General features: G+C 38.7%; 2 protein-coding genes across 2 annotated transcripts in view; both read left to right on the top strand.

The window, feature by feature from the left end:
* Positions 1–56: 56 nt before the first annotated feature.
* LOC130231553 (GTPase IMAP family member 7-like) lies at positions 57–6,489 on the top strand. The gene is made up of 3 exons (XM_056460902.1): positions 57–125; positions 1,773–1,851; positions 4,641–6,489. Exons 2-3 carry the CDS (start codon positions 1,845–1,847, stop codon positions 5,978–5,980), a joined length of 1,347 nt encoding a protein of 448 aa, XP_056316877.1. The 5' UTR covers positions 57–125; positions 1,773–1,844; the 3' UTR covers positions 5,981–6,489.
* A 6,561-nt stretch (positions 6,490–13,050) lies between these two features.
* Positions 13,051–13,281, top strand: part of zgc:195075 (uncharacterized protein LOC100170825 homolog) — a 2,464-nt gene continuing 2,233 nt past the window's right edge. The window contains exon 1 of the mRNA XM_056462579.1: positions 13,051–13,054. Coding sequence (XP_056318554.1) covers positions 13,051–13,054 — 4 coding nt within the window. The remainder of the gene's footprint in view (positions 13,055–13,281) is intronic.

The following is a 13,281-nucleotide window of genomic DNA, read 5'->3' as shown; positions in this document are numbered from 1 at the left end:
ATCATAAACTACACTTCCCAGGATTCAACCAAACATGAGCAGAGGTAAAGAGCTCAAGCAAACCGAAAGTTTGACAGAAAGTGAGTGTAGATTGACAGGTACACTGGATCTCGCTGTCACTAGATGTAAGTAGATTTTATGTTTAAGTCGGTCGTATTTGGAAACCTTCGATTAAAAATGAATTCGTTTAATCTCTTTTAATTGGTTTGAGCTACCAACAGAAACTTGTCCTCGAGATATAAACACAGAGGTTGAGTTAAAGATCAACCAATTCTAACATCTGCTCACGTCAAATGTAGCAGTGACTTTTATATTTGATTTATCTTTCGTTATTAATATAATAGTATATATTTGCTTGTCAGCAGTGATGTATATTGCTTTTGAGAGATTTTTAAAATTACTTTGTTTTATTGACTTTAAAAAACTTTTAATAATTATATTCAATTCAGTTCAGATCATCTTTATTTGTATAGCGCGTTTACAGTGTAGATTGTGTCAAAGCAGCTTCACAATAGTGAATTGAAACAGTGTCAGTTCAACTATTATACATTATTTTATGACGCCATCATTTATTTAGTCAGTGCTGAGTCTGAGTTTGATTTTAAAAGATATTTGGTTACCATGATAGATGGATTGTTTTATTGATAATAAATACATTAAATCAATAATAATAATAATAATAGTTTATCTAAAAGTTATTTTATGATGTCACTATTTTTTCACTACTGACGCCATAATTCTTTACTCACTACTCAGAGTTTATTGCTCTGATTTTAAATATTCAATAAACTTAATAGATGGATTAATCGATTGATTGTTTTATTGATAATAAATACATTAAATCAATAATAATAATAGTTTATCTAAAAGTTATTTTATGATGTCACTATTTTTTCACTACTGACACCATAATTCTTTACTCACTACTCAGAGTTTATTGCTCTGATTTTAAATATTAAATTAACTTAATAGATGGATTAATTGATTGATTGTTTTATTGATAATAAACAAAATAATAATAGTGAAGTTATGTAAAAGTTATTTTATGATGTTGTTATTTTTTCACTACTGAGTTTATTGCTCTGATTTTTAAAGATATTCTGTGAACTTGATGGAAGATATTGGTTGATTTATTGATTAAAAATATATATTTATTAATAATAATAATAAAACAACATTTTAAAGCACTCCTGGTTGAAATTTGCATTGTCAGTTCTATTCTAGGGTCCATTACTACACTGAAAAAAAATTATTCAAAGATGATTCCTTGGATTTACTCAATTTTTTTACATTAAGTGGTTGTAAACAATTTATTTGGGCTGAATTTAAACTAACAAATTAAGTTGAACATTGCTCAATTTAATTTGTTTGTTTAAATTCAACACAAATAAATTGTTTGCAACAGTTTTGCATGCAACACTTTTTTCTGTGTACATCCTGTTCAATTGGTATATGATGTGTTTTCTCCGTGGCACAAATCCAGACTGCTTGTTTACTTTCGTTTCGTTTATGGAGTTGCTGTCCAAAGTACTCAGTGATTATTATTTCTGAATGAAGCGAAACTCTGAGCAAAGGTTGAGGCAAATGCATCAGGGTTTCTCCCCCCCCATAATAATAAAAAAAAAAAAAATTAATAAATAAATACATGAAAGCTCCCACTGCTCTTTATTTATTGATTACCTGTAATTGTTTGGTAAAGTCAATAAAAAGACTAAAGCCAATAAATTATGTGCTGGAAAACATCATCTGTGATTACTTTATTTCATATCAAGAAAGGCACAGAGAGTCAAGAACAACCAGCAGCAAATTTACCTCACAGAAACAGACATCAGCAGACAAGGACCATGAAACGTAAGTTATTTATTAAAGGGCACATAGTTTACCTCTTTTTTCTGATTTAATATTAATATTATGGTTGTTCTGAGTGTGCCAGTTTAGGTTCAGTTTAAAACACAGTTCAGATTGTTTTATTATAATGTGTTAAAAAGTGTCATGTTGGGGGCGTGTCCACAGCTCGCTGATTTAGGGGTGTGTTGCTTCACATGTAGATTAGTTTCGGCTTCCCGCCAACATAACAAGGGGGCGGGGCCATGAGCTCACCCGCTCTGCGTTTGCAACAGTCTGACAGACAGACAGAGAGAGAGGATCAGCATTCAGTCGTACATGTACGACTCTGACACAGACCAAGCAGAGAGTACAAAATCATTTGTGTCTTTGTACAGTTTTACAGCCAACTGTGTGCTAGTTTCAAGTGCCGAGCTTGTACACAGAAACTAATAACCACGCACACTGAATTAACTTTGACTGAGGCACCGGATGCGCCGCTCGAAGCCGCGACACGGCACACAACACTTTCTGTGGCGCACCAGAAACATGAAGTGTCCCGAATCGTCGCGCCACGCATTTTTGAATTCTAAACATAGGTTTCTGCAGCGGTCCGCGGCGCCCAGCCGTCGACTTGAGTGTACCCTGATAGAAACCTATGTTTAGAATTCTAAAACGCATGCTAGTTAAGATCACAGGGAGCTTCTGGGATCGTGAGAAATGCAAACGGCAGTATAAGGTAGACTCAATGAGAAGTACACATGTTTGCAAACCTACCTAAAGATACAACCAATAATTCCGATTAGAGCGATAATGTGGAGAATATTGATCTTGTGTTGAATCTAAAAATAGAGCTAGCGTGTTCCTTTAGTGATATCGCTTCGACTCACGCTGAAAATGGCTGACGTGAATCAACAAACTGAGGATATGATGACGCGCCTGTCAATTAATATTGGTGGGCGGGGGGACCACTCTCCTACGTAAAGTTGCGGTCGGTTTGAAAACCGCTCCAATTGGTCCACCATTTTTTATGTTGTTAAATTGAAAATAAAGCACTGGGTGTGCTTATATCACCCCAATATGACGGTCTATACACCATACATGCACATATGTCTGTCCAAACAGCTTGAAAAGTAGATTTTTTACCATAGGTGCCCTTTAATGTGTAACGTTTCTTAAATTTATAAGCATTGATGAAAGACAAAGGTTCGCATCAAAGTTATTTTTCCTGTTATTGGAGTACGTTTTTCAATAAAACAGAATTTCATTCATTTAATTATTTTATTTTGCTGTTTTTAAAGTCAATTCATTTTGGCTCAGTGGTTAGCACTGTCGCCCTTACTGCAAGAAGGTCGCTGGTTCGAGTCCCAGCTGGATTACTTGCCTGACCATTATCATATTAAATCCTGCATTTGGATCCAGCGTCCCACTTCACATAACATTCAGAGTTATAAAACATTATTTATTTTGAGCTGAAACTTTACACGCACACACACACACACACACACACACACACACAAGCACACTAGAAACAGAGATTTATTTTACATCTTGTAAAAGAGGGCACAATAGGTCTTCTTTAAAGGGCACCTATGGTGAAAAATCTACTTTTCAAGCTGTTTGGACAGAAATGTGTGTAAGTATAGTGTATATACTGTCATATTGGGGTGATATAAACACACCCAGTCCTTTTTTTTCAATTTAACAACATAAAAACAGTGGACCAATTGGAGCGGTTTTCAGATCGACCGCAACTTTACGTAGGAGTGCGGTCCCCCCGCCCACCAATATTGATTGACAGCTGCGCGCATTAACATGTCTGGTAGTCACGTGTAATCATATCAACAAGACACGACGAGCGCAAAGCAACCAGGAATAAAAGGTGTGTGCAGTTCGCTAGGATCATCAATCATCATCAAACGTGATCAAGAGTGAGTTTCACAAGTTTAAAATGTTTTAAAACAGAGCATGTGTGTAATGAATTACTGCGATTCACTTTAGCTTAACTTCATCAGCACAGCCGCGTGTCAGAACAGTTATAAAGGAAGACGCTTCAATCGCGGTTTGTGGACGTTAAATCAGGTTTATTTTGTAAATTAATATAAGAGATATCCATACAGCAGTGGAGATTAACCTGTATCATGTCACATATGTGTGCAAAGCTAAACGCTCTCTCTCTCTTTGTGTGTGTGTGTGTGTGTGTGTGTGTCTGCGTGTCTGACCTATGTGTGTGTGTCTGAGCTATGTGTGTGTGTGTGTATGTCTGCGCTACGTTTGTGTGTCTGTGTGTGTATGTGTGTGCGCTATGTGTGTGTGTCCTCGCTGTGTGTGTGTGTGTGAACTTTGTAATGACATTGTGTGTGACTCATTGTTGTAACTCCACAAAAAATGCATCAAATACTGATTGTTAAAGTTCTTACTGTTGTATTTCTCACACACATTACGTGAGATCTGCTTCCTGAGGCAGCCGAGGGCGGCGATTGCTGACAGGCACGTGGGAACGGTGGGTGGGGAGGACTAGCCTTAAAGGGCCAGTACAAAAAAACAGCAACAACCTTTTCCCAGCTATAATATAGACACTTCAAACAGCTATAATAAATAATCTGGTGGGTGTTTTGAGCTGAAACTTTACAGACACATTCTGGGGACACAAAAGACTTATATTAAATATGAAAAAGGGGTAACCTATGTGCCCTTTAATATACATAGAATCAATATCAATGTTGTCGATTGATATTTTTGACATATTTTTACTTGTTTTTTCGTGTGCCCGCTGCTAATGGATTTTTAATAAGCAATTTGTTTATTTTTGCCAGAGAGGAAGATCCTGCTAATTGGGAAAACTGGAGATGGCAAAAGCAGTACTGGGAACACAATTCTCAGAAAAGAAGTATTCACCTCCAGAGCCTCTGCTAGTTCAGTAACCGCTAAATCTGTAAAAGGAGTCGGGACGATTAATGGAAGAAAAATCACAGTTATCGACACCCCTGGGTTCTTTGACACAGATCGTGATGAAAAGGAAATCATTTCTGAGATCTACGATTGTCTTATTGAAAGCGCTCCTGCTGTTCATGCCATTGGTCTCGTTTTCAAGGTTGGAAGATACACGAAACATGAATATGAGGTTGTGCAGCAATTGCTGAGCTCACTGAAAGAGGACGTCCTGAAACACACCATGATCTTATTCACTTTCGGTGAACAGCTAGAAGGCTTGACCATTGAAGAATTCGTGAAGGGAAATGGAAAACTGCAGGAGCTTGTAGATAAATGTGGAGGTCACTGTCACGTCATTGACAACAAACACTGGAATAACCGTGTGCTATTCTCAGGTTACAGGAGCAACAGAGTTCAGGTGAAGAAAATGTTAGACACCATTGACGAGATGGTGAAGAAGAATGGCTGCTACACCAATGAGCAGATTCAGAAGGTGGATGAACAGATCGAAAAGGAGGTGAAAAACCTTCCTCCTCGAGACCAAAACAACTTGACCCCAGAGGAGAAACGAGAAAAAGCTAAAAAAATACTACGCCAAAAAAAGTTATATCAAGTTGCAGGAGCAGTTACAGGAGCTGTGACGGGTCCTCTTTTGGGTGCTTTTGCTTCAAGTGTATATTTATTTCAAGCATTAGGCATTTCAGATGTATTGAAAGCCAGGGCAGCAAATGCAGCAGTAGCGGCATTTGAAACTGCTGTCACAGGAGGAGCAGCAGCTGGAGGAGGAGCCGCAGCAACTGGGGGAGGAGTCACAGCAGCTGGAGTAGGAGCTGTAGCAGCTGGAGGAGGAGCCGTAGCAGCTGGGGGAGGAGCCATAGCAGCTGGAGGTGGAGCCGTAGCAGCTGGGGGAGGAGCTGTAGCAGCTGGGGGAGGAGCCGTAGCAGCTGGAGGTGGAGCCGTAGCAGCTGGGGGAGGAGCTGTAGCAGCTGTGGAAACAGGAGCAGTGGCTTCAGGCGCAGCAGCTGCAGGAACTTCCATCACTGCATGGTTTCTTGGAATCGCAACTGTTGCAGCAGCGGCTGTAGGAGCAGCCACTGGGTGGAAAGCAGCAGAAGACGCTGATTCAGTGTCTGACGCCATGAACAAGGCAGCAGACGCCAACTATGAGAATGCGAAAACTATCTATGAGAAAATAAATGCTTTTTATAAAAAAAAAAAATGATTGAATATAGATATTCAATTCAATCTGAAATGCTTAAATTAAATACTGGCCTCATTAAAGCAATTGAAAAACTATAAGCAGACTTCATTTTAGACTGTTTACATAAACCCAATGCATACAAAACCTGAAATGTTTCTCACTGCATTTCAAAAAATTTCCACTTCAAAACTTCTTTTCCAGACTTCGTCACTCTAGATGACATTATTAGTGTTCACCCAGAACTTACCGACTACAGGTTGGGGATCCTGATCTACACTCAGGGTTTCTCTGCTTTTCAGATGCAGAGTTCATTGTTTAACGTCCATGTTAGAGCACTTGCCTCCCATACCAAAACTGCCAGTTCATGCCCCGCTTTGATGCATATTTTTAAGCTATATAATTTGTGCCATGGTGGCTCAGTAATTAGCAATGTCGCCTAGACCCGCACGATTCTGGCTAAAATGAGAATCGCGATTTTTTTTGCTTAATATAAAGATCAGGATTTTCTCACGATTCTGTAGATGTAAAATAAAGGTTATGAGTCGGGAATTATTACTGTTTTTTTTTCTCAAATATGGTAAAACAACAACAATAATATTATAAGTAGGTCTACTGGTTTCTATAAATAATTCTATTCTACTTATAATAATTCTGATGTTGAATTATGTTTGAGATATATGCTTGCAATCTGTCATTGACAACATAATTAGACTATTTAATTCACTGGAAAATCAACATTATATAGGCTAGAGTAGTTCTACTGACACTGTAAACATTTATTTTCATGCACAGCTGTGTGTTCGCTATGAAAGTAAAGACATATCAAACGCTTGTCGCAATCATAACTCTAAAATGCGATATGATTGTTTAAATTACCAATCTCGGTCCTGGAGGGCCGGTGTCCCTGCAAGTATATATAGTTAAGCTACGGTCACACTGGGCTTTGTGTGTGCGAAATTCTGTCGTGCGGTACTGCGAAAAGGGGTGGGATTAAACAAGATGATTAGACATTAAAAAAAGCCAGCGATTTGCTCAATGTTTTAAATTTCTGTCCAGAGAGGTCCTGTTTTGATCCTCGATTGGTCTCACGCAGTTAAGTAATGCGATTTCACAGGTCAGAGTTCACCAAGCTTGAACTTTGCACCGCAGCAACCTGCGAAACTTAACGCATGACCTTGCGTTTCCGGTCTGACGCATTCGCGTGTGTCTGAATGGAAGTCTATGGAAGGAAAAGCCCAGTGTGACCGCAGCTTAAGACCTTGATTAGCTCATTCAGGTGTGTTTGATTAGGGTTGGAGCTAAAATCTGCAGGACACCGGCCCTCCAGGAACAAGTTTGGTGACCCCTGGTTTAAATGATGTGCACACTTTCGGTGCCGTTTATACTTCGCGCGCGGCTCTCAAACGAGCACTCTGTGCCACAAACTGATTATTTACAGCTTTATTACCCGTTACTCACAGCCTATGCAGGTTCTGTTCACTAAAGTAGACACGCGCGCGTCTATCATTAGGTAGGGTGCACACGCGCGCGCTCGCCCTCTCTGTGGTAACAGGTCACGGTCAGCAGCTTACATCACGTGTGATTTCCCGGCCGCGAATACAGCATTATATGAAGACAAAAATTAAATTTTTAGGTGAATTATACCTTATAAATACAGTATGTGACTCTTTCAACATCATTTGGAGGTGTCCATGTTGCTGAGCAATGCATATGAAACAATGAAAAGACTCGTGCAGCTGCCTTTGCTTCTCTCCTGAACTTCAAAATATGATTGGCAGAATCGTAGAAATGCTGGATTAAGATCGTCTATGGGGGTCGAATCGAGATCACAATGTTTTTTCGATTAATTGTGCAGCTCTAATGTCGCCTCACAGCAAGAAGGTCGGCGGTTCGAGTCCTGGCTGGGTCAGTAGGCACTTCTGTGTGGAGTTTGCATGTTCTCCCCGCTTTGGTGCGGGTTTCCTCCGGGTGCTACTGTTTCCCCCACAAGTCCAAACACTTGCGCTATAGATGAATTGAACAAACTTAATTGGCTGTAGTGTATGAGCGTGTATGTGAATGAGTGTGTATGGGTGTTTCCCAATACTGGGTTGTGGCTGGAAGGGCACCCACTGTGTAAAACATATGCTGGAATAGTTGGCGGTTCATTACGCTGTGGCGACCCCTGATGAATAAAGGAACTAAGCTGAAGGAAAATGAATGAATGACAACAATATAACAATGTACAGAATTACGTTAGCAGTTTTATGCTAAAAAAAGAGATTGTAGAGGGACTGTGGTGTCAAACTCATCTCCACACTGTAAAAAAGTATTAGGTGACTTTATTTAAAATAAACCGGTTTCTTTTAAATGAGTAAACCCATTCACTTAATAAAAATAAGTGAAAAATGAAAGTTAAATCAATTTAACATTTCCCAGTTACAGTGGGTTTACTCACCTTTTTAAAGTAATCACCTTTTACAGTGAAGCTCCATCTCTTCTTAATAAAGAATTAGTTTGGGTGTTCAATAGAAAACTGTATACTTGTAGGTTGATGAAGACCACAACTTCTATGACTCATGCTGTGTACACACCAGACGCGGAAGACGCGTCAAGCGCGAGTGATTTACATGTTAAGTCAATGCAAAGATGCGAATAGACATCCTGCGGCGCGATACACGCGAATGACACGTTTAACACACAAATCGATTGAATTGGAAAATCTGAACTTCGGCTGACATTAGCGCCGCGCTAACTAATCAGGAGCTTGCTTTTGTGGGGGCGTGAGTATGACGTAGCTTGTTGTTGGTGTCCCAGGGGAAAATCCTCCTGCCTGAACTGACAACAGTTCATCAAACTGGGCTCGGCTCAGTCAGAGGCACTGCTGAAAGTTTCCATCATCCACGTTAAAGTTCTGGAATAGTTTATGAGCTCACAGAGCTGGGTGCACCTCTGAAAGGATGTAGTGGACTCAGACACGGCTCCAAATGAATCGACGCTGTTTATCAAAGTACATAAACACAGTTATTTTCCTAATAAATTCCATGTTAGCCATTTAGCAACAAAGCTACAGTCACCGGGCAGACAGAAGCCCTGCCCATGACGCGAATCTGAGTGAAATGAATTTGACGTGCGAATGAACTGGATCTTGACACACGAATGAAGCGAGTAAACTCAAATGTTCACGTGTCTATTTACGTGTGAATAGCGCGATTTATCTGCGCGTTTCGCGTCTGGTGTGAACACAGCATCAGTCATGCCGTCATCAAAATATATCTTTGTTTGTTGTGAATACACGCCCTCTAGTGGCCAAAGTTATATACGTGCCTTTAATGGGTTTTATAGGGTATATGCGGAAGTATGCAGAAGGACTTTTAATTTGTCAGTCACCTGGGTTAAGTGCTTCCGGTGGACAGTATGCCATTACAAAATCAACACATTTAAGGTCCGTTTTCGTTAAAAATCAACGATCATTGGCTGAGTGATATTCAATATAAAGTGGGTCTCAGATTGTACAAGAAGCACTGCATTAAATTACATTTTCCCCGTTATGTCTTTACAATATGAACATCTATTTTACACCAGTATATTCAATGGAGCTTCTGCGCTAGCCTGCTAATCTTGACGGGTGCGTGCGAGTAAACGGCTCTCGTTTTTATGCTTGATCATCTAAATGAATGCCAAAATCTGTTTAACTGATTGTATTTTAATTACATTACAACATCGATGCTGTAAGAGAAACCATATAAAATGGAAAAAAAGTCACATTAACCGTTAACTGGAAGTTTATCAGTATGAGAAAAACACTAGCTCGGCATATATACCCTATTTGGTCATAAGGTTAAATAACGTCTAGAAAAACATTGGTCATACGCGTTTCCCCAAACAACGATGTAACTCGCGGCTGAACTATCATAGTTCGATGCATGGTTTGGGAAAAGAACAATGTAGTGACGAGTGTTTCCCAAAACCCCTAGTTTCTCTGTCGCAGATCCATCGCTTGAACCATGTTAGGTATAACTTTCTTTGTGCAAATGATATTGTTTTACACGCACACGCATTTAAAATAAAATCCAATATTAGATTTGGTCAAAACATGCACTCGCTTTCCATATTAACTGAAATATAATGGCACATATAGAGCCTGTGTTTACTTTACTAATATTATTGAGAATATTCCATAGTCTATTCTAAAACATAAAACCACTTACAAAAGGAAGTTTAACCTCCCAAAGGAGCTGCTGAAACAGTTCTACACCTCCATCATTGAATCAGTCATCTGCACACATCAATAACTGTGTGGTTTAGCTCAGCTACTAAATACGACCTCCAAAGACTACGTCGAATAGTTCGGACTGCTGAGCGAATCACTGGTACAACCCTTCCTACTCCCCAAGAACTGTACTTATCCAGAGCGAGCAGAAGGGCTGCCGAAATCACTCTGGACCCCTCACACCCAGCACACTGCCTCTTTGAACTTTTACCTTCTGGTCGACGCTACAGAGCACTGAGCACCAGAACAGCCCCACACAGAAACAGTTTCTTCACTCAGGCAATCCATCTCATGAACACTTGATGATAATAATTGTGGAGCCAACATCACTACTTGCTATACACTTTTATACACATATACACTTATTTAACAACACACTTTACATGCCAATTTGCACATAACAGCTGCACATATAACGTTGTATATAGTAATAAACATGTACATACACTTGTCAATCTGTATATTTGCATTCACTACTTCAATTTTTTTAAATATATTTATTATCTGTTTTTTGTCATGTCTCTGTTATCCTGTTGCACTGTAGAAGCTCTGTCAAGAAAACAAATTCCTAGTATGTGTGAACATACCTGGCAATAAAGCTCTTTCTGATTCTGAAAATCTAACACGTATTCTTTGTCAAATAAGTTTTTTATTTGGTCATTGAATAAGCTTACAATAATCACAGATTCCAGGATTAGTTTTTTCTGATATGCACACATTTACAAAAACAAACGAAAACAAAACAAAAACAAACACCCCAAGCCCAGCCTGTAACTATACAATACAGTGATAATCAAAACAACTTTTTAGTTACAACACATTGCTTTGGGGGGGGGGAAGAATTCCCCATGAAGTGACAAAAGAAAGGGCTCCAAATCTTCTGAAAACTGCCCAACGCATCACAGGGACTACACTGCCAGCCATTGAGAACATCCAGAAGAAACACTGTCTGCGCCGAGCACGCAGTATTCTTAAGGACTCCTCTCACCCTGCTCACAGACTGTTTTCTCTCCTCCCTTCCGGCAGGCGCTTCAGGTTCCCCCAGACAAAAACCAGCAGACTGAGGAACAGCTTTTTCCCCAGAGCTGTCTTCCTTTTAAACTCTGCCCCTCACTGACTCTTTTGCCCCTCCAATACACCCCCACACTCCTCTAACTTAAACTCCTCACAATCACTGCACTATTTAACATTTGCACATTTAAAGTTTGCCCATATTCATTGCACTGATTCACTTATCTGAACTGGACATACCCACTGCACATGGACATTTGTAATTATGTTATCTATCTGCCACTCCTGATTATTAATAGCATCCTGTACATATATTCATTTATCGTAAATCTGTTCATAGCTAATACAACCTGTATATAATGTTCATAGTACATCCATCTGTAAATATTACCATAGTTTTTCTATAACTGCACTTTATAACTTATACCTGTATCCTGCACTTGCTGCTATTGCACTGCTGGTTAGACCTAAACTGCATTTCGTTGCCTTGTACTTGTACATGTGTAATGACAATAAAGTCTAATCTAAAAAAAATTGTCCAATGTTGCCTTTTAAAATATATCTGGTTCGTTCCAAGTGCAGAGTAGATATCAATTCTTCAAGCCATAGTTTAGCAGGATTAACATATTTCCAGCATAATAATAGCAGCTTTTTGGCTGTAATCAAACAATATGTAAGGAATTTCTGTTGTGCACTGCTCAATGAATTTGTATAACCAGAATGTCCTGATATAATAAGCATTGGGTCAGGATCTATGTGTTGATCAAGAACATCTGAAAGCACTTTAAAAACCTCATTCCAGAATCCCTGTATTTTATGACAGGATACAAAACTATGAGCCAAATCAGCTTCTTCTGATTTGCACTCATCACAAATGGGAGATGTATTGGGGGAAAATCCTATGTAATTTCATTTTGGAGAAATGTAGCCTATGTAATCTAGCATTGATTGATTGCTTATCAATATCCTCTAAGCTTTTCTGCCTAATCTCTTCTGAAATTTCGATGTCAGTCTCTCGTTTTCATTCTCCTCTGATCATCTTTGTAGTGGGGGCGGTAGCTGCAAATAACCTTTCATAAATACGAGATAATTGATGCTTGTGTCCCTTGAACTGTGTGAGACAATCATCAGTAATTGAGGGCGGGACCTCCTCTAGGGAGCTAACGAGTATTCTAATATCATATAAATAAATAAATAAATAAATAAATAAATAAATAAATAAATAATGAGGCTATTTAATAAGAAATTAAATGTAATATATATTATTATTAGGAAATTTTAAAAATCCTAATTTAATAATGATATTAATAATATTAATGATTATAATTATTATTATTATTATTAAGTAGGATATTGTTTATTTATTATTATTATTATTATTATTTATTACTTTTACAATTTGACACTTGTAAACCACAGCAGAAAGTTCTAACCAGCAGGCCCATGTCATATACAGTACAGATACTTAAAAAATAACCCATTTTATAAATTGAAAGAATTAACGTATGCTTTTTGTTTTCACAAGCTTTGGAGATGTAACGTAAATTGGTTCAAAATGTGGTTCATTATGCTGTGGCGACCTCTGATAAATCAGGGACAGTGTTGTCAGATTGGAAATGTCAAAATATCGTACCAGAACCTCAAAAGTATCGTATTTGAAGGGAAATTATCGTGCACGAGTTAAACAGAGCGTATACAGCTATTATCTAGATCAGTGTTTCCCAACCCTGTTTCTGAAGGCACACCAACAGTACACATTTTCGACCTCTCCCTAATCAAACACACCTGAATCAACTCTTCAGAAGATTAGAAGAGACTAAAAAACCTAATGGGTCAGATAAGGGAGACATACCAAATATGTACTGTTGGTGTGCCTCAAGGAACAGGGTTGGGAAACACTGATCTAGACACATAGCGATTTGACACAACGAGCAAATGACCACAATACGTTAAAAAACTAGGCATACCTTAGTGGTTGCTGTCATCGAATGTTGCCAAATGTTGAGGGATTCATTTTGCTGTACAAATTGGATGCCGTCATGGACTGCAAAATAGTGCT

The sequence above is a fragment of the Danio aesculapii genome, chromosome 7 (assembly GCF_903798145.1).
Source record: "Danio aesculapii chromosome 7, fDanAes4.1, whole genome shotgun sequence".
Classification (NCBI taxonomy): Eukaryota; Metazoa; Chordata; class Actinopteri; order Cypriniformes; family Danionidae; genus Danio; species Danio aesculapii.
Note: the sequence above shows the minus strand (reverse complement) of the source record. Positions and strands in the feature narration are given on the sequence as shown.